Here is a 22,604-nt window from a genome sequence, read left to right as displayed (position 1 = left end):
GATACAGATGTTAATATATCAGAGGGTGGATACAGATGTTAATATATCAGAGGGTGGATACAGATGTTAATATATCAGAGGATGGATACAGATGTTAATATATCAGAGGATGGATACAGATGTTAATATATCAGAGGATGGATGGATACAGATGTTAATATATATATCAGAGGGTGGATACAGATGTTAATATATCAATATCGAGGATGGATACAGATGTAATACAGTGGATACAGATGTTATATCAGAGGGTGGATACAGATGTTAATATATCAGAGGATGGATACAGATGTTAATATATCAGAGGGTGAACAGATGTTAATATATCAGAGGATGGATACAGATGTTAATATATCAGAGGATGGATACAGATGTTAATATATCAGAGGGTGGATACAGATGTTAATATATCAGAGGATGGATACAGATGTTAATATATCAGAGGGTGGATACAGATGTTAATATATCAGAGGGATGGATACAGATGTTAATATATCAGAGGGTGGATACAGATGTTAATATATCAGAGGGTGGATACAGATGTTAATATATCAGAGGGTGGATACAGATGTTAATATATCAGAGGGTGGATACAGATGTTAATATATCAGAGGGTGGATACAGATGTTAATATATCAGAGGGTGGATACAGATGTTAATATATCAGAGGGTGGATACAGATGTTACAGAGGGATACAGTGTTAATATATCAGAGGATGGATACAGATGTTAATATATCAGAGGGTGGATACAGATGTTAATATATCCAGAGGGTGGATACAGATGTTAATATATCAGAGGGTGGATACAGATGTTAATATATCAGAGGGTGGATACAGATGTTAATATAATCAGAGGGTGGATACAGATGTTAATATATCAGAGGATGGATACAGATGTTAATATATCAGAGGGTGGATACAGATGTTAATATATCAGAGGGTGGATACAGATGTTAATATATCAGAGGGTGGATACAGATGTTAATATATCAGAGGGTGGATACAGATGTTAATATATCAGAGGGTGGATACAGATGTTAATATATCAGAGGATGGATACAGATGTTAATATATCAGAGGGTGGATACAGATGTTAATATATCAGAGGGTGGATACAGATGTTAATATATCAGAGGGTGGATACAGATGTTAATATATCAGAGGATACAGATTTAATATATCAGAGGGTGGATACAGATGTTAATATATCAGAGGATGGATACAGATGTTAATATATCAGAGGGTGGATACAGATGTTAATATATCAGAGGGTGGATACAGATGTTAATATATCAGAGGGTGGATACAGATGTTAATATATCAGAGGGTGGATACAGATGTTAATATATCAGAGGGTGGATACAGATGTTAATATATCAGAGGGTGGATACAGATGTTAATATATCAGAGGGTGGATACAGATGTTAATATATCAGAGGGTGGATACAGATGTTAATATATCAGAGGGTGGATACAGATGTTAATATATCAGAGGGTGGATACAGATGTTAATATATCAGAGGATGGATACAGATGTTAATATATCAGAGGGTGGATACAGATTGGAATATATCAGAGGGTGGATACAGATGTTAATATATCAGAGGGTGGATACAGATGTTAATATATCAGAGGGTGGATACAGATGTTAATATATCAGAGGGTGGATACAGATGTTAATATATCAGAGGGTGGATACAGATGTTAATATATCAGAGGGTGGATACAGATGTTAATATATCAGAGGGTGGATACAGATGTTAATATATCAGAGGGTGGATACAGATGTTAATATATCAGAGGGTGGATACAGATGTTAATATATCAGAGGGTGGATACAGATGTTAATATATCAGAGGGTGGATACAGATGTTAATATATCAGAGGGTGGATACAGATGTTAATATATCAGAGGGTGGATACAGATGTTAATATATCAGAGGGTGGATACAGATGTTAATATATCAGAGAGGTGGATACAGATGTTAATATATCAGAGGGTGGATACAGATGTTAATATATCAGAGGATGGATACAGATGTTAATATATCAGAGGATGGATACAGATGTTAATATATCAGAGGGTGGATACAGATGTTAATATATCAGAGGGTGGATACAGATGTTAATATATCAGAGGGTGGATACAGATGTTAATATATCAGAGGGTGGATACAGATGTTAATATATCAGAGGGTGGATACAGATGTTAATATACCAGAGGGTGGATACAGATGTTAATATATATCAGAGGTGGATACAGATGTTAATATATCAGAGGTGGATGATGATACAGATGTTAATATATCAGAGGGTGGATACAGATGTTAATATATCAGAGGGTGGATACAGATGTTAATATATCAGAGGGTGGATACAGATGTTAATATATCAGAGGGTGGATACAGATGTTAATATATCAGAGGTGGATACAGATGTTAATATATCAGAGGGTGGATACAGATGTTAATATATCAGAGGGTGGATACAGATGTTAATATATCAGAGGGTGGATACAGATGTTAATATATCAGAGGGTGGATACAGATGTTAATATATCAGAGGATGGATACAGATGTTAATATATCAGAGGGTGGATACAGGATACAGATGTAAATGTTAATATATCAGAGGGTGGATACAGATGTTAATATATCAGAGGATGGATACAGATGTTAATATATCAGAGGGTGGATACAGATGTTAATATATCAGAGGTGGATACAGATGTTAATATATCAGAGGTGGATACAGATGTTAATATATCAGAGGATGGATACAGATGTTAATATATCAGAGGGTGGATACAGATGTTAATATTATCAGAGGGTGGATACAGATGTTAATATATCAGAGGGTGGATACAGATGTTAATATATCAGAGGATGGATACAGATGTTAATATATCAGAGGGTGGATACAGATGTTAATATATCAGAGGGTGGATACAGATGTTAATATATCAGAGGGTGGATACAGATGTTAATATATCAGAGGATGGATACAGATGTTAATATATCAGAGGGTGGATACAGATGTTAATATATATCAGAGGGTGGATACAGATGTTAATATATCAGAGGGTGGATACAGATGTTAATATATCAGAGGGTGGATACAGATGTTAATATATCAGAGGATGGATACAAGATGTTAATATATCAGAGGATGGATACAGATTAAATATATCAGAGGATGGATACAGATGTTAATATATCAGAGGGTGGATACAGATGTTAATATATCAGAGGGTGGATACAGATGTTAATATATCAGAGGATGGATACAGATTTAAATATATCAGAGGGTGGATACAGATGTTAATATATCAGAGGATGGATACAGATGTTAATATATCAGAGGGTGGATACAGATGTTAATATATCAGAGGGTGGATACAGATGTTAATATATCAGAGGGTGGATACAGATGTTAATATATCAGAGGGTGGATACAGATGTTAATATATCAGAGGGTGGATACAGATGTTAATATATCAGAGGGTGGATACAGATGTTAATATATCAGAGGATGGATACAGATGTTAATTATCAGAGGATGGATACAGATGGTTAATATATCAGAGGATGGATACAGATGTTAATATATCAGACACAAAGGCTTGCTATGTTTTAAGTTAGAGATAAGCCGAAAATTGTACAATATATTGAAGAAAGAACAGATCTCGGCTCTGATGGGCCTCGATACAGTTCTTTCTCCAACATATTGTACAGTTTTCGGCTTATCTCCATAACTTAATATATAAAATTATAATTAATGACCATTCATTATATAACATGAAATATCCATGGGTACTTTTTATTGTAGTATGCACTCTAGAAATAATTATATCAATATTAATGGTCACTCTGTGTAGTAATAATGTATACAATTAAATCACGTTGTTTTAGTATTCGTGGTATCTTAGTAATCACAGAAACCGTGGTATTTTAGTGACCACAGAAACCGTGGTATCTTAGTAACCATAGAAACCGTGGTATCTTAGTAACATTAGAAACAGTGGTATCTTTTTTTATAATTTACTTTTTATTCAGGTTTTTCATCAATACATGTACAATATACAATGTATGAACATGCTTGCACTCATTTTTCATTCATTTGCACCCACTTAAAGATATTGATTTTTTATATTCTTTCAAAAAGTATTTTACATGGTAATCAAATACATTACTAACACACATAAACACATATATATATCTACAATTTATTCCTAACAGATTGCATATTGCGTTTAGTTTATATTAGCATATATTAGTTTAAAGTTAAAGATTATGTATTTTATTATGATTTCAAAGTGTGAAAACTATAATACATACAATTATTACAAATAATTTAAATCAAATACCAAATGCAAGCATTTATAATTCAGTAAATTTGATGTTACCAATATAATGTATTGACTTTATGGAAAGAAGGATGTTGGTAGAAAGAGAAAAAGAAGACAGAAAAAGAGAGAGAGAGCAGCTGGTAGAAGAGGGACAGTAGATTAGTTAAGTATGTTTATTTGGAGTGCGATGGCAGAGCTATGAATTCTTGCAAATATAAGTTTTTTTCTAATAGTATTGCAAAATATATATGGCTTTGTGAAGGGCTATCAGCTGTATCACAGGATTTAAGGGAGATAATTCTTCTGGAAAATATAATCCAGGGTATTTCAAATGACACTAAATTAGTCAAATTTGTTTGCTCAACATGAGAGTTTGCATGTCTACATACAATGTATGCATAAATTGCTAATGTAATTATAATAATGATAAAACATTTTTTTTAAATTAACTATAGCTGAATCAGTTTGTCCCATTTCTTCCATTCAATATCAAACTTCTTTATAGTATTTGCATCTCTACCATTAGATATGTATTTCTGTATCTTGTAGTTATCTTTTATTATGTTAATTAGAGAGTAAATATTCAGTGAACTATGTAAACATCTCATTCTATAGATGTATTGTTTGATAATGATAATAATTTCATTATCAACTCTATTACTTGGCAAACTATTCTGATGATGAATCCAAAAAGAAATGCTTTTTTTTAATCGAGAATGGAATTAACAGTGCCGTTAATAACGTTTCGAGACTATCTAGAAGTTTTTGAGTTTCTTGACAATCCCAAAAAATGTGGGTTATAGTTTCTGGTTCAGAGTTACACAGAATGCATAAAGGGGAGGCAACTACTCCAATTTTGTATAAAAATGAGTTTGTAGTAAGAATATGATGAACCACTCTATACTGGAACCACTGAAGTTTTGTGTTTTTTGTTACATGGAAAGGAATTTTAATAAATGTTGCTCCAAGTTGTTTTATGATAGTCTCAAAGATATCATTCCACTTTCTTGTACCTGATGGTGTCACATCTGATCTTATTACAATATTATAGAAGATTTTCGACCCTTTTTCATGTTTAAGAATAAAATGAAGATTTAATGGTATATATGGGTAGGAAATGTTACAGACAGATGTATCATATGCTGAAATATAGTGTTTCACTGCAGATATAAGGCCTTGGTATTGTAAGAAATTAGTATTTACCTCTATATTTATGAATAAAATCTTCAAAGGAATAGAATTCACATGTGCCTTCTTTTATTATATCATTCGAAATGCAAACATTTCTCTGGTAAAATGCCTTATAGAAAACAGCTTTTCCACCAATCTTTATTTTACTATTGTACCAAATTGGGACTTTAAGTATATTTTTTAATAAATTTATCATGGTATTTAGCAATCAGATCATACCAAGAGTTAAAGACATCTATCCAGAATCTATTTGTACACTTATTGATGCATACTTTTATAATTATATTCCAAACCACAATTGGCAAGACGGTCTTCATCTACATAAGTTTTTACTATATGTTGCCACTTCTCATTAGTTTTGAAAAGCCTTCTTATCCATGTCAGCTTTAGAGAATTTATAAAAGCAGTAATATTAACCATTTTCAAACCAACATTACAGTAACTTTGAATAATTACCTCCCTTTTAATTTTGTCTGGTTTTCCGTGGTATCTTAGTAACCATAGAAACAGTGAGAATTTTTATATTATGTATTATCCATTCACCAATTATTACCTGTTGTTTATTTCCATGTTCGTGATGGACTCCTGATGGGCAAATATCGTCCGATCACATGTTGTGATATAGATATCCCTACAACAGAATAAATAAGTATAATGAATAACATATCAATCTTATAAATATTCAAGACAAAAATCGATACGAAGTAAAACACTAAGGAACACAGAAAAAAAAATAAAACTGCGAACGAAGTGAGATCATTATTTACAGATTATCCATCAAGCAAAAATTATCTTATGTAAGGAGCATAATTATATATTGGATTAACACATTTAACCAACATATGTTCAGTATTCAGTATGGACTTCTACAAGTCAGAATGGAACAATATCAGAAAGGACAAATAAAACAAAACGCGGAATTAAACAAAACACATTAGTTATAAAAATAGAGACAAACTATATTTTCTATGTTACGGAATAAACATTTGTTATACTGGATATAGTTGCAGATGTATTATTTTGCGATGCTATATTTTCCGCGATGAATACACATTTCACCTTTTTTGCAACTTAGTTTCATATGTACATTGAATATTATGTGCGGAAGAAAAGTTCTTCGAGTGATTAGCGTAATTTCCGTCTCGTGTAAATCTCCATATTTATAGTAAATGCTTTCCGCATGGACATCTATTTTTAGTTTGTGATGTCTATTTTAGTCTGTTGCTTCAATCCATGTTCGAACAACGGAAGATGCAAGAAACTAAATGGAACCAACCCGAACTTTGAATGTCTCTGTGAAGGTCTCTATGAGGGAAACTTATGCCAAGATCGCAAAAGTAAGTCCTCATAATTTCAAGTCTTGATAACTAATAGATTGCAATTTTAATAGAATCAATTTTAAAGTTTTCAGTAAATCGAGTTATCTTTGCGGAGACGTTATTATAAATTATAACATTTTTGGAGTGATCAAACAAATCTAAGATATGTCAGGATGTTTTCTTCTGAGGTTTCATTTCGATTGGGAAAATTCATTTCAAGGTTCCATAAATAACATTTCCTGGCACCATCCTCTTGTTCCTGTTTTTACACTGTTTGCGTCCTACGTTTTATTCAAATCATCGATGTAATCCTGACATCTATATATTCCGTCTTTGTACATTACAGAGTTAGCTTTCGAGTAGGTATCGATTGTTACGTCATTATTTTGTGAGCGCAATTCACGTCGTATTCTCCGAAGCGTATGGCGTTAAGCTCACAAACACATGACGTCACAATCAATACCTACCCGCAATGGAAGATAACTCTGTAATATGCAAATACGGAATATGTAATTTTCTGATGAATGTCTTGATGATGGTAAATAAGATTAAGATATTAATGAAAGTAGTAAGTTTGATACTTTTGGCATTCTGTATAGTTTTACCAAAATACCATGACATTTTGCTGCTAGTAATGTATAGTGGGAATTTAAAGCATTACTTAACACATTAATATATAAAATTGATATTATATACTAAAAGAGATATAAATTTGTTTAAGATGTTTTTTTTTTGTTTCTTTTTTACGCCTTAAAGTTAAAATATACATTTAATTGATTAATTTGAATAAAATTTATCTTTGAAGAGTTTTGTGTTTCTGATCCGTGTAAAAATGGTGGGACCTGTATGGAACAGCCAAGCTACCCTCACTTCAACTGTACCTGTGGCCCCAATTATGAGGGAATAACGTGTGAGAAACGGAGAGGTGAGTATCATTATACTCCCCGAAATGCAGTAGGGGGGGGGCGCTATACTGGAATCGGGTTGTCCGGCTGTCCGTCCGTCCGTCCGGCCGTTTGCCTGGCGAACTCCTCCTAAACTACCTGACGGATTTTGATAAAATTTGGTACACAGAACCCTGACGAAAATGGGAGTTTAGTAAACTGTATAGGCTTCTGCAGTTTATAGCACTATAAAAAGGGCAAGCCTTACAGAGCGTGGATGTTAATAGGACTTTAAAACAAACAAACAAACAATCGGTACATAATCCTGTCAACAAATAGTCATGTCATTATGTTTATCACAATTCTCATTGCACTTAGTCGTCAAATGTAATCACTAAAATACATATGGTTTCTTTGTGAGTATCAGACATATTTCTTATCTCGTGGGGCGGAACGTTGGCTATTTTTTATTCGTGCATCGAGCCTGTATACCTTTAACTTTCAACCCACTTTATGCAGAAACAAGGAATTTCCTCGATTATTGTTCTCTTTGTTTGTCTGTACAGTTTCCCATGTAGGTATAAGTGACTGACAAAGATAGCCAAGACCAGTGATGTAAATGGAACGCGTTAGTTATGATAGAACATCTGACATTATCATCCTCCAACTGTGTAGAAATATAAAACAGTATGTTGTATATGCATTGTATGGAACATATATATAAAGTTGTCAAGTATATGTGTCGCTATTGATATCGAATTTCAGAACATTGATCATCATGCATGATCATTGATCTTACATAAGAACGAAAATCATCAATATTTTTATAAACTTTTATCATAATAGTATTAATAGCATTTTTTAATTTGTCTTCACTTTAACAATGATGATTAAGTCCATTAGATAAAACTGCCAATTTGACGGTAACCAATTGACGTGTCCATGTCAACAATGGTGGCGTCATAATAGTCTCGTTTTGGATGTCAATTATATCGTTATATATAGAAAGTCTGACAATCGAATGTGAAGATATACGTTTACGGTACATATGAGGATTCTTTTTTATTTTAAAGCGTTTCAGTCGGTGTCGGTGACAAGCATGCAAATGAGTAAGTATAAACAAATAAAAATCAGAGGTGATCATGATCTAAACATGGGAGTTCGATTAGAAACAAAGATATGTTGTCAAGATGATCTTCGCTTTGATACGCTTAACATATGGGTATTCTACTTTTAGTGCTATACGTGTAAGTCTATCCGTTTGTCTATTATTTTCTGTGCGTATGTGTCAGTCTGTTTGTGTGTCCGTCAGTCCAGTGCGAACAGGAAAAATATCTATAATGTGTCTGAATGTTTGTACGTCCGCTCAGTCGTCCGTCTGGTCATGCCTTATATATACGTATGCGTTCATCAATATGTCTGTCCGTCCGTCCGTCAATCAATCAGGGTTTTGTGACAATGTCTTTATTCTTCTATTACAACACAGATACATTTTCAGTTTAATCTTTGTATTGTATGAACTGTTGTGATATCGTCCGCATGCATCTCAGGAAACCAATAAGCCATTGTACAACCGCAGCTGAGACATTAAGAAAATCTGTTGATGTTCGCTACTTAATTTGTGCATACATGTTAAACTGAATTCATCATTAGGTTGAGAAATTCTATAATGCATGAGCTTTAATATTTTTTCCTAAGATTATTTTATGCGATATTTCATGTAGAAAATTAATATATTTTCCCATCACAGAAGACCTCTCATACTAATTTCCAATATCATAATTTTTACCTCAAACATACATCTCTGTTTCTTAATTACAACCATATAGCACACTTTGTCCAAACTCTGATTTATATAAAAAATATCTCGATTTATACTTATATTGATTCTCTATTAATATTTAAAATATTTAAATATACATTCTTGAAAATTACTTTTCTTTTAATTTGAGTTTCTAATCATGTGTTTAATGCATGCGCTTTTAGCTATTTTTTATCTGTATTTTGACCTGAATTCCTTACTTCGGTGAGGAAAATGTAAAAAGATGATGGTGAAAAAATATTTCATTTTTTGGTATTTTACCCAATTTTGCTGAATGAAATTTTAATGAAGTTATTATTTTACTGATAATAGTTTTGCCCCCTGAACTGGCAATCCTTATTTTACTGATAATACTAAAATATGCTGATGTTTTATTTCATATTTGCAACATGAACTGAAATTCCTGTATTAGCCATGTTAGTGCTATGCTAGTTTAAACCTATTTCTATGGAAAGATGTTTTATTAATTACTTATATATTGTTGTTTTATATAGTTATAATTAGTTTTTATTTGTTTTCATACCAAATCCATCTCTCTAATTAGTAGATTCTTTGTCTTCAAATACCATGAAGAAAAATTCCTAGAATGGCGCAAAAATCCGACGTAATCATGACGTCACATTAGTGACGTCGACGTTGCATATTGATTTTGAAAAAAATAATCGATTGAAAAATCAATGGAATCGTTTGTTCATACCTATTTTATGCTATCAAGTGGTATGAAAAATTAATTATAACCATTAATGTAACTATTTTTTTTAATTTCTTTGGGGTATGAAATAAATTTTCTTTGCAATGTTAAATATCATTTATCTTTCCAATACACTAAGTCATAAACATCATTTTCATCAATTTATTCAGCTTTCATATCTTGAACACTTTATAAAAATAAATTAAGTCATTGTAATCGTCACTCTCATCGTCACATCGTAATCGTCACTCTTGTCAGTACATTATAATCGTAACTCTCATCAGTACATTATAATCGTCACTCTCATCAGTACATTATAATCGTCACTCTCATCGTCACATCGTAATCGTCACTCTTGTCAGTACATTATAATCGTCACTCTCATCAGTACATTATAATCGTCACTCTCATCGTCACATCGTAATCGTCACTCTCATCGGTACATCGTAATCGACACTCTCATAAGAACATTATAATCGTCCCTCTCGTCGGTACATCGTAATCGACACTCTCATCGGTACATCGTAATCGTCACTCTCATCGGTACATCGTAATCGACACTCTCATAAGAACATTATAATCGTCCCTCTCATCGGTACATCGTAATCGACACTCTCATCGGTACATCGTAATCGACACTCTCATCGGTACATCGTAATCGACACTCTCATCGGTACATCGTAATCGACACTCTCATCGGTACATCGTAATCGACACTCTCATCGGTAAATCGTAATCGTCACTCTTGTCAGTACATTATAGTCGTCACTCTCATCAGTACATTATAATCGTCACTCTCATCGGTACATTATAATCGTCACTCTCATCATTAAATTATCAGTACATCACTCTCATCATCACATCGTAATCGTCACTCTCATCGTAACATCGTAATCGTCACTCTTGTCAGTACATTATAATCGTCACTCTCATCAGTACATTATAATCGTCACTCTCATCAGTACATTATAATCGTCACTCTCATCAGTACATTATAGTCGTCACTCTCATCGTCACATCGTAATCGTCACTCTCATCGTACATCGTAATCGACACTCTCATTAGTACATTATAATCGTCCCTCTCGTCGGTACATCGTAATCGACACTCTCATCAGTACATCATTATCGTAACTCTCATCAGTACATCATTATCATCACTCTCATCAGTACATCATTATCGTAACTCTCATCAGTACATCATTATCATCACTCTCATCAGTACATCGTAATCGTCACTTTCATCAGTACATCATTATCGTCACTCTCATCAGTACATCATTATCGTCACTCTCATTACTTCATTATAATCGTCCCTCTCATCGGTACATCGTAATCGTCACTCTTATCGTCATATCGTAATCGTCACTTTCATTAGTACCTCTCATCAGTACATCATTATCATCACTCTCGTCAGTACATTATAATCGTCACTCTCATCGTCACATCGTAATTGTCACTCTCATCGTCACATCGTAATCGTCACTCTCATCAGTACATTATAATCGTCACTCTCATCAGTACATTATAATCGTCACTCTCATCGTTACATCGTAATCGACACTCTCATCGTCACATCGTAATCGACACTCTCGTCGGTACATCGTAATCGACACTCTCATCGGTACATCGTAATCGACACTCTCATCGGTACATCGTAATCGACATCGGTACATCGTAATCGACACTCTCATCGGTACATCGTAATCGTCACTTTCATTAGTACATCTCATCAGTACATCATTATCGTAACTCTCATCATTACATCATTATCATCACTCTCATCAGTACATCGTAATCGTCACTTTCATCATTACATCATTATCGTCACTCCCATCAGTACATCATTATCGTCACTCTCATTACTTCATTATAATCGTCCCTCTCATCGGTACATCGTAATCGTCACTCTTATCGTCATATCGTAATCGTCACTTTCATTAGTACATCTCATCAGTACATCATTATCGTCACTCTCATCAGTACATTATAATCGTAACTCTCATCAGTACATCATTATCATCACTCTCGTCAGTACATTATAATCGTCACTCTCATCGTCACATCGTAATTATCACTCTCATCAGTAAGTCATACTTATCACTTTCATCAGTACATCGTAATTATCACTCTCATCAGAACATCATACTTATCACTCTTATCAGTACATCGTAATCGTCACTCTCATCAGAACATCATACTTATCACTCTTATCAGTACATCGTAATCGTCACTCTCGTCGGTACATCGTAATCGCCAATTCATCATCAGTGCATCATAATGAGATCGACGACATCATCAATATCATCCTCCACAGATTGACGTCACATTATAATCGTAATTCTAATCAGTACATCGTAATCGTCACTCTCGGCAGTACATCGTAATCGTCACTCTTATCAGTGCATCGTAATCGTCACTCTTGTCAGAACATAATTATCGTCACTCTGATCAGTACATCGTAATCGTCTCTCTCATCAGTACATCATTATCGTCACTCTCATCGTCACAACGTAATCGTCACTCTCATCAGTACATCGTAATCGTCTCTCTCATCAGTACATCATAATCGTCATTTTCATCAGTACATCATAATCGTCACTTTCATCAGTACATCATACTTATAACTCTCATCAATACATCGTAATCGTCACACTCATCGTCACATCATTATCGTCACTCTCTTCAGTACAACATAATCGTCACTCTCATCAGTACATCGTAATCGTCACTTTCATCAATACATTGTAATCGTCACACTCATCGTCACATCATTATCGTCACTCTCTTCAGTACAACGTAATCGTCACTCTCATCAGTACATCGTAATCGTCACTTTCATCAGTACATCATACTTATCATTCTCATCAATACAGTCTCTCTCATCAGTACATCGTAATCGTCATCGTAATCGTCACTTTCATCAGTAATCGTGATCGTCACTTTCATCAGTACATCATTATCGTCACTCTCATCGTCACACCATAATCGTCACTCTTGTTGGTACATTGTAATCGTCACTCTCATCAGTACATCATACTTATCACTCTCATCAGTACATCGTAATCGTCACACTCATCGTCACATCATTATCGTCACTCTCTTCAGTGTAACGTAATCGTCACTCTCATCAGTACATCGTAATCGTCACTTTCATCAATACATTGTAATCGTCACACTCATCGTCACATCATTATCGTCACTCTCTTCAGTACAACGTAATCGTCACTCTCATCAGTACATCGTAATCGTCACTTTCATCAGTACATCGTAATCGTCACTTTCATCAGTCTCATCAATACAGTCTCCCTCATCAGTACATCGTAATCGTCACTTTCATCAGTAATCGTAATCGTCACTTTCATCAGTACATCGTAATCGTCACTTTCATCAGTAATCGTAATCGTCACTCTCGTCAGTACATCATTATCGTCACTCTCATCGTCACAACGTAATCGTCACTCTCATCGGTACATTGTAATCGTCACTTTCATAAGTAAATCATACTTATCACTCTCATTAGTACATCATAATGAGAGCAACGACATCATCAATATCACCCTCATCATTTTGACGTCAGATTAATATCATCGTCATCAGATTGATGTCATCGTGAATATTATACGTCTCAAATTGACGTCATTGTAAATATCATCCACATCATATTGACGTCATTATAAATGCCATTCTCATCAGATTGACATAACATCTTTATCATCCTCATCAGATTCACGCCATAATCAATATTGTACTCATCATATTGACGTCATGGTTAATATCATCGTCATCAGATTGACGTCATCGTCAGTATAATCTTCATCTGATTGACGTCATCATCAATATCATCCTCATCATATTGACGTCATCATCAATATCATCCTTAACAGATTGACGTCACATCAATATCATCCTTAACAGATTGACATCACATCAATATCATCCTCATCAGATTGACATCATCATCAATATCATCCTCATTATATTGACGTCATCATCCGCATTATACTCATCATATTGACGCCATCATCAATATCTTCTTCATCATATTGACATCATCATCAATATTATCCTCATCATATTGACATCATCATCCGTATTATACTCATCATATTGACATCATCATCAATATTATCCTCATCATATTGACGCCATCATCAATATCTTCTTCATCATATTGACATCATCATCAATATTATCCTCATCATATTGACATCATCATCAATATTATCCTCATCAGATTGACATCATCATCCGTATTATTTTCATCATAATGACGTCATCATCCGTATTATACTCATCAGGGGGACGTCACATTAATGTCATCTTCGTTAATAAACTTTATCAATTTCATCATCATCAATAAACTTCCTCATCAGTTTTCTCTAATATTCGTTACCAATAAACATGCTTATCTATTTTATTGGTAATACATTTATGAGCTATTACCAGCATTACTTTTATTCTCTCATCATTTACATAAATCATCTCATTTTTGCACCAGCATTTCAGTTGTGACATCGGTGAGTGTGTGATATATTTCCATTCTACTTTTAGTTTCCCGTTTGATCTAAGTTAAACCAGATGGGCAATATCAGACTATGAATTCCAATCTGGCCAAGCGTGTGAATATTTAACGTTTCCGCCGCGGCAAGGGCAATGTAACAATGAAAACTTACGCCTATACATAACGGTCAAATAATTAAAAAAAGGAAGTTTTAAAATTGTGCGGTCAAATCCAATATTATAATCGTATATTGACAAAATAGTATGTATTAAAAATAATATCATCGTAAATGTATAGTTTTCATTTGATCGCTTGTTTCAAACTGTTTTGTGTCGAACTATATTAAGCAGGAAATGCTATGCTGTTCAGTTTATTGAACTTGGTGACGTCAACACTAGCGCAAGCGGGAAATTCAAAAGATTTACATGTAAAGTTTAGAATATGAATGACCGTAATAGAAATATTAGTAATAGACTTAATAAGTAGTAAATATCATCCGTCAGAAAGATAAATATCCATGGTGTCTGTATATTTATCTTTCTTCCGGATGGGCTTCATATCAACTGTATGTCCAATCTGGTCACAGTGTATTGCTTAAATAAAGGATCACATGTAGAATATTAGATATAGAATATCATAATATGAACTGAACCTATACTGATAAACCGTATGGCTTACAAAGAATGCCAGTAAGCGGGTGTTTATGTATGACTTTCAAAGAATGCCATAAAGCGGATTTTTTTCCTGTATGGCTTTCAAAATATGCCATAAAGCGGTTTTTTTTCGTATGGCTTACAAAGATTGTCATATAGCGGGTTTTTCTGTATGGCTTTCAAAATATGCCATAAAGAGGTTTTTTCCGTATGGCTTACAAAGAATGCCATAAAGCGGGTTTTTCTGTATGGCTTTCAAAGAATGCCATAAAGCGGTTTTTTCCGTATGGCTTACAAAGATCGTCATAAAGCGGGTTTTTCTGTATGGCTTTTAAAATATGCCATAAAGCGGGTTTTTTCCGTATGGCTTACAAAGAATGCCATAAAACGGGTTTTTCTGTTTGGCTTTCAAAGAATGCCATAAAGCGGGTTTTTCTGTATTACTTTCAAAATATGCCATAAAGCGGTTTTCCCCTTACATGTCACTGATCCATTTCCATAGGCCCATGCAAATTAACGCCTTGTAAAAATGGTGGAACATGCTCACCACACAACGTCATGTACAGATGTGATTGTACTCCTGGGTACACGGGGACAAACTGTGACACAGCAGGTAATCAATCCTACCGTGGGTAACAGGTGCGGTTCGTAACAGTTGTGCCGGTATGAATCTGCTGTATATGTAATGAACGCAGTGTGTCAGTCGAACCAAACTGGTATAAATTGGATCCAAGATGGTGGGTTTGATATATTTCATTTGTTAATAAAAATTTCTATTTGTTTAAACATGGCGTAATAAATAATTTTGTGTGATTTATGATCAATTTCAAGACATTTCAAAAATTTCAAGTATTGTTTTTATAATTTGAATGGCCATAAGATAAAGACAATAATTAGATTTCTAAGCGGTTTTTTTCATTTCGGTGCCGCCATATTGGAACAATCCACTTGCGTTCCATGAACAGATCAGTACAGATGGCACAAACCCTAATCGCACCTATAATATCTACTTGTATTCGTTCATATTCATTGTTAACCAACTTTGTGTCGCGCACGATTTAATTTCGCTTCTTTGTCCTTCTGGTCAAATCATGATAACCTATCAGACCAATCAAATCACTACCGTCAAATCTATAGATGGAGACGAAGTATTAGTATAAGGTGTAAGAATCCTTTTCATTTTGTCCAAAGACCACGACACAGTTAAAGACATATTCATGCTGTGACGACATGTCGTTTAATGTGGGGAAATTATTTCAACTCTATCCCGTCTTTGCATATTACAGAGTTAGTTCCCTTTCAAGTATGTATCCATTGTGACGTCATTATTTTGTGAGAGCAAATTCATGTTGTTTTCTCCGAAATAATGATGTAACGGCCGCAAAAAACTAATTCATTTTGTTTTTAATTTTTTATTGCAATTTGACCCGAATAAAATAACTTAAATTAATGAACTATTTTTGTGACGTCATAGAAAAAAGGACGGATGAAGCTGTCAGTCAACGGCGCGCTTTTATCTGAATGGTTGTTGCGCACAGTTAAAAAAATGACGGCAGTATAATTTTGACGGCGAATAGCGCACGTTAAATGATTGTATCTGATGTTCTGGTGGATTATATTGTTTAAAGAAAAAATTGTAAATATAAGGATTAACCTCTTACTTTGTTTCGGTAAATTGTGCGTCAACGCAATTTACCTTGTGCTCCATTGGGTTTATCATCTCATAAACTAAATAAAGTAAAAGGTTAATCCTTAATACGCTATGCGTGACATACTATCTCCGTAAACACCTTGCTAGGATAGGTATGGAAATGTGGAATGAAGTTGGTTAACAGTATATGATTATGTATTTACAGTTTGCACTGACATGGACTCAATGACCATGCTTTCTAGTATTATCATTATCAGTGTATAATGTTAGCATAACACGCGCAGCCATTCTATTGTTACGTGAATAGTCGATGGCGTAGCAACGTGAGGTCATGACCCCACTTTTGGCGGGAACATATGAATGACTCGATTCCAATCAGCTGTTCAATCGAATTCGTTGACGATGACGGGAGAGAAAAAAATATGTGTATTCTAATAAAAAATATGCAACTGCTGCGGGAAAAAATAATATTCATTTACTTGAAAAACTGTAAATATAAGGAATAGATGTTTATTTTGTTGAGGTTATGAGGGTATAATGATAATGGAGCCCGTGTAAATTTTATGTAACCCGGCTTCGCCGGAGTTACATAATTTGCTCGTGCTCCACTATCATTATACCCTCATAACCTCAACAAAATAAACATCTATTCCTTAAATATATTGCCATCGTTTGTAAGATAAGTCAATACATTTGGACATTATATATCATTGTGGTTTACAATTTAAGTCAATACGTTAGATCATTGCGGAGCAATTATTCAAATGTTTTCTGATATCCTAGCATAAATACAACTTTTACATTGTTTCTAAAATTAAATCGTTAACTGCATAATGGTTGTGATAACTTTTAAGATAATTTGTATCATCTATATTTATTTATTTCATCGTTATATTGGTTTTGCAATTAATTATCAAAGGAAGTTTCTATGTATCATTAGAAACAATTGTAAACGGTATTACTGTGTAGACATTTAATTGTTTTTCGCCATAGTAACACGAGTTAACACGAGTTCAAGACATAATTGTGTATTCTCGCCTATTGTTGTTTTAATGGTACTTTGTATTATTGGTTTATGTGATAATACATAGCCTCTAAAAGATCATTTTAATTTATAACACCCCATTTCTTAATTGTGTTCACATCGACAATAAAAAATCGTAAAAACCAAGTAATATGTATTATGGAGAGCAACTGTAGATCATTGATTCATTTAGTTCAAGGTTTCATTGTTGCGAAAAAAACGACATTATGGAAACAGTTTTGTATATTTTAATATTACTATTTCACCGCTTCGTATAATGACAGTTTGATTTTACTTTTACAGTAACGAACACAGCACCCTAACTGCCAAGGAACTGACTGTGTAAATATGTTTTCTATTAATGTCTTGTCATATTTATAAGCGCGAGTTCGATATTGTTTGCTTCATTACGAAGTGTTGCTTCAAAGGAAAAAAAATAGATATCACTACGCATGTTTTAAAGTGATTCAAATATTTACCTTTCTTAATCCTATTAAAACGGTTATTAGTTAAATATCATCGTTATCTGTATAAGTTAATGTTAACTGTTGAAAATCAATTGTTGTTCTGTTGAAGGTCAATTGTTTATTTGTTGAAGGTCAACTGTTTATTTGTTGAATGTTAATTGTGTATATGTTTAAGAACAACTGTTTATCCGTTAAATGTCAGCTGTTAATCTCTATCAATTGCAATGTGACAAAGAATCTAAAAACATTCATAAGAGGGCACGTTTTAATGACATTCGGGTTGGTCAATGTGAGATTAAACGTTATCAGAACGTGACCTCGAATGGAATGTTGACAAATACTCAAATATGAAAGGGAGGGGCGCTAAGAATTTATATTTAAATGAAATTGTTTTATCTGTTGAAGATCAAGGCTGACGAGCGCCAATGTTGACTATCAGGATCATTCAGGTCTCAGAACGTTTCCTGGTAAAATGAAGCGCTCATTTCCAGGCGGATTGCACATAATCACACAGATCTCGGACCAACACTTTGTTTTATTTTGTAATGTTTTATGTTGTAAATATGTATAATTTATGTTATCAATATTGTATATAACCTTTTGCCATTTCTTGATTTGTTCTATAACACTTTTACAATTAGTTTAATCATCCTAAGTGACCGGCACATGTTTTTGAGGCTTATGTAAAGTCTTAGTTTATCTTGAATAAGTGGTAGGACTTAGGGTTGATACAAAGACTTCATGCATCCTAAGTCATTGGTCGCAGTACGCCGTCCGGAAAATTGCCACATCCGTACGCTTTTACTGTGGAGAACAAATGCTTGTTTGTAGTCATATAAAGGTAGTCAAGGACATGGCTGTATTCTTAAGGTGAGAGCGACACGTCTGACACATCGAAAGACTGCGGTCTGGCATCGGCTGCTTTGATACCAATTCCGTCTTTATATGTTACAGATTTATCTACCATTGCGGGAAGATATCGATTGTTACGTCATTATTTTCTGAGCACAATCCACGTCGTTTTATTCGGAAAACATGATGTTACGCTCGCAAACATATGACGCAATAACCAATACCTACTCGCAAGGGCAGATAACTCTATAATATGCACAATAAGCTGATATTTGGTAGAAAAGCTAATACAAGCAGCTAATGACTAGTTTTGATCATTTTACCACGTCAAAAATATTGAACATTGTAAGCAAAGGTCAAAAGTAGCCATGGAGAATTAACTTTTCAAGCTTCGTCTAAACTTCCATCCCTGGAATGGATCGCTGTTTAGATACATTATTAAGATATAAAATAGTCAGCTGCATTTTATCTTGCTTGTGTCGATTTCTTTTTTATTATTATCATTATCATTAATTTATGCCCGCGAAGATCATTTATAGAAGCTTTTTTTTCCTAGCAATACTGTCGTAAACATTCCGTTTAATGCGTGACGTAAATTTCGTTTTCCATAGGCCAGTCAGATGACTGTTTATATACCAGACTTCTGTATTAATTTAGGACTCTTTTACTTTAGATTGTATTTCCAGTGTTGTGCAGTTTTATTTTTGGGAGAATATTTTAGTGGTTTAAACCAGTGTTTGGTTTGGCATTTTGTGCCTTATGAATGTGATTATTAGGTTAGATTTGAAATTCATTTTCTTCTTTTAGTGACATGCTGATTCAATGTATAGAGGATGGTAACATATCTTTATACTTGACTTACGCTAATGGCACTACTTGTAAGCTACATATATTAACAATATCATTTGAAAAGATACACAACATGTGGAGGGAGGTAATGTACTCATCAACCGAAGGACGTGTAAGTACGTGTTATTTGTAAATTCACTGATTAACTCAGTTTTTTTAATAAATCATTGCAGTCTACTTTGAAAGTGTATGCAAAGATCAATACGTTTGGTAGATAATGACTATGGGTATACAACTGTAAATAGACGGCACAAACACTTATCCAAAACATCGATTGACATAAAAACAACTGAATAACTACAAGAGGGAGGCAACCCTCTCACCATATAAGATATGTACATACAAAAACCACAGATTTATTTCAAATGAACAATGACCTATGAAAACAACTGAATATCTACACTAGTAAGCTAATACGATATTAAGTGATACATTCATGAACAATGCTAATACGATATTAAGTGATACATTCATAGGAACGAAACTCGCTCAACTAATAAACTGTGGACAAATTGACACAGTTTAACTACACGTTGGACTCATCATATGTATTTGATAACGTTATATATTTATTCATTAATAGCGTCCTAATGTTGTTTATAATGCATTTTACCAGATATCATGAATCAAATATCGTATCTATCATTCGATTGTTGCACATTTAATGTCAATTAAATATTGTACTGCAAGCAAACCATTTTTTCTTGTTCTACTTTGTTCATTCCGTCATTTCACGTTACAGATTTATCTCCCTTGAGGGTAGGTATCCATTTTTTATTTGCGAGAAAAACTTAATAACTCACTACCTACCCGTAAGGACAGATAACTCTGTAATATGCTATATATAAAATATCTCATTGGTATTATAGTTGTATTTCTTGTAATTTTCACCATCAAAAACTTTAATAAAACATACAATGTGTTTTGAAAGAAACGCCACAGTCAACACCATGTTTCAAACTTTCGGGTTGTATCGGAAAACCGAGTTGCATCACGTGATCGACATCGGCGATACCCGTATAGATCGGAACCTCCCGAGCTGTATCACGTGGTCTATATTAATCGGAACAATTTGGATACTTCCGAGCTATTTTAAACGTGAACACATTAATAACTTTGTGATAACGAACTTTACAAAAGCCGATAAATATTGAAAGTGTAAAACTTAGAGAGGCGGAGAAAAATATGTAGAACACTTCAAAAACTTTTTCTATGCCAAAAATACAACATGTCACAGACCATACATCTGTAAGAGAGTCGGAAGGTACTATGCCACATCTGTGAAAACAAAATATCTAGATGTAATGTACAGAATCATATAATCATACATCGGCCGGACAAGTGAACAGGGGTAACTCAATCCTAGTATAAGATTTTGACTGGCCAACACGAGGATATCCCTATCCACTTAACATGTTCGATTTCCTCTTACAGTACTTAAGGTAGGTCAATACTTTTGAAAACTGTGCCAATTCATGTGACGTTTAACCTTATACAAATGATTACACAAAATTTTGATCTATGACCCCATGCTTTTATATAGTATTTGAAAAATATATTATCTTGTGCATAATTGACATTGATTTCAGTTTCTTTTTGGCCTACTCATTGATGTTTTAGGGCTGAAAATATGCCAAAACATAATAACTACATTTAGAAATTGTCCTGGAAAATAAAGAAAATTAGTTTTGTATATTATCCTATCGTTAGAAATTTAGACAAAAAAATCAACAGAAATAAGGCTCCATTCATCCTTATATAACAGAAAACAAAATTTTATGATTTTTTTCTTTTTTTTTTCTCCCAGCAAATGCTAGTATAGTTCATGCTCGAATATTTCAAAGATTAGTTAGAGAACACACATTCTTTCTTTACATATTTGAAATCTACATGAAAAATGCAAGATAATAAGATCTGTTAGAAAAAATACAAATTGACTTTCCAGTTTTTCATTGTGTCTTTATCTCAGAAACGGCATGATTCGTCAAAATTGATGACGTCATCTAGAATACACGCCGCACTTATTGATATCGTCACGAACACGCAAATGTCATGTGCCTGTGGGTTATGATTGTGATATTTAAATGTGATTTTTGTCACCTTATATTTACCGGGTGGTGGGACTTATTGTAATCGTTTCGCCACGCCAACGAAACATGTGTACCTAAAATGAACGTATACTATGTGAAGAAATGTCATTTTAAAGTGATATAGCCAACGTCAACTAAATTGACATTGAGGTCGCGTGAAGGATATCAGAACGTGACCCCGAATAAAACGGTGTTAGATCCTATATGATATAAAGAACAGTATTGGAAGTATTCACGACAAATTGACTACATAAACAC

General features: G+C 33.8%; 1 protein-coding gene across 1 annotated transcript; it reads left to right on the top strand.

The window, feature by feature from the left end:
* Positions 1–6,762: 6,762 nt before the first annotated feature.
* On the top strand, positions 6,763–20,696 carry LOC138309149 (fibropellin-3-like). Its single transcript, XM_069250303.1, has 6 exons — positions 6,763–6,878; positions 7,666–7,785; positions 8,818–8,853; positions 15,916–16,026; positions 18,392–18,430; positions 18,961–20,696. Exons 2-5 carry the CDS (start codon positions 7,707–7,709, stop codon positions 18,409–18,411), a joined length of 246 nt encoding a protein of 81 aa, XP_069106404.1. The 5' UTR covers positions 6,763–6,878; positions 7,666–7,706; the 3' UTR covers positions 18,412–18,430; positions 18,961–20,696.
* The last annotated feature ends 1,908 nt before the right edge of the window (positions 20,697–22,604 follow it).

Source organism: Argopecten irradians, chromosome 15, assembly GCF_041381155.1.
Source record: "Argopecten irradians isolate NY chromosome 15, Ai_NY, whole genome shotgun sequence".
NCBI classification, from domain to species: Eukaryota; Metazoa; Mollusca; class Bivalvia; order Pectinida; family Pectinidae; genus Argopecten; species Argopecten irradians.
Note: the sequence above shows the minus strand (reverse complement) of the source record. Positions and strands in the feature narration are given on the sequence as shown.

Excerpts from the sequence above, each read along its gene's own strand:
- LOC138309149 (XM_069250303.1), top strand. The coding sequence starts at position 7,707 with ATGGAACAGCCAAGCTACCCTCACTTCAACTGTACCTGTGGCCCCAAT. Across the intron at positions 7,786-8,817 it reads AACGTGTGAGAAACGGAGAG|CGTTTCAGTCGGTGTCGGTG; the intron begins GTGAGTATCATT and ends TTTATTTTAAAG. Across the intron at positions 8,854-15,915 it reads GGTGACAAGCATGCAAATGA|GCCCATGCAAATTAACGCCT; the intron begins GTAAGTATAAAC and ends CCATTTCCATAG.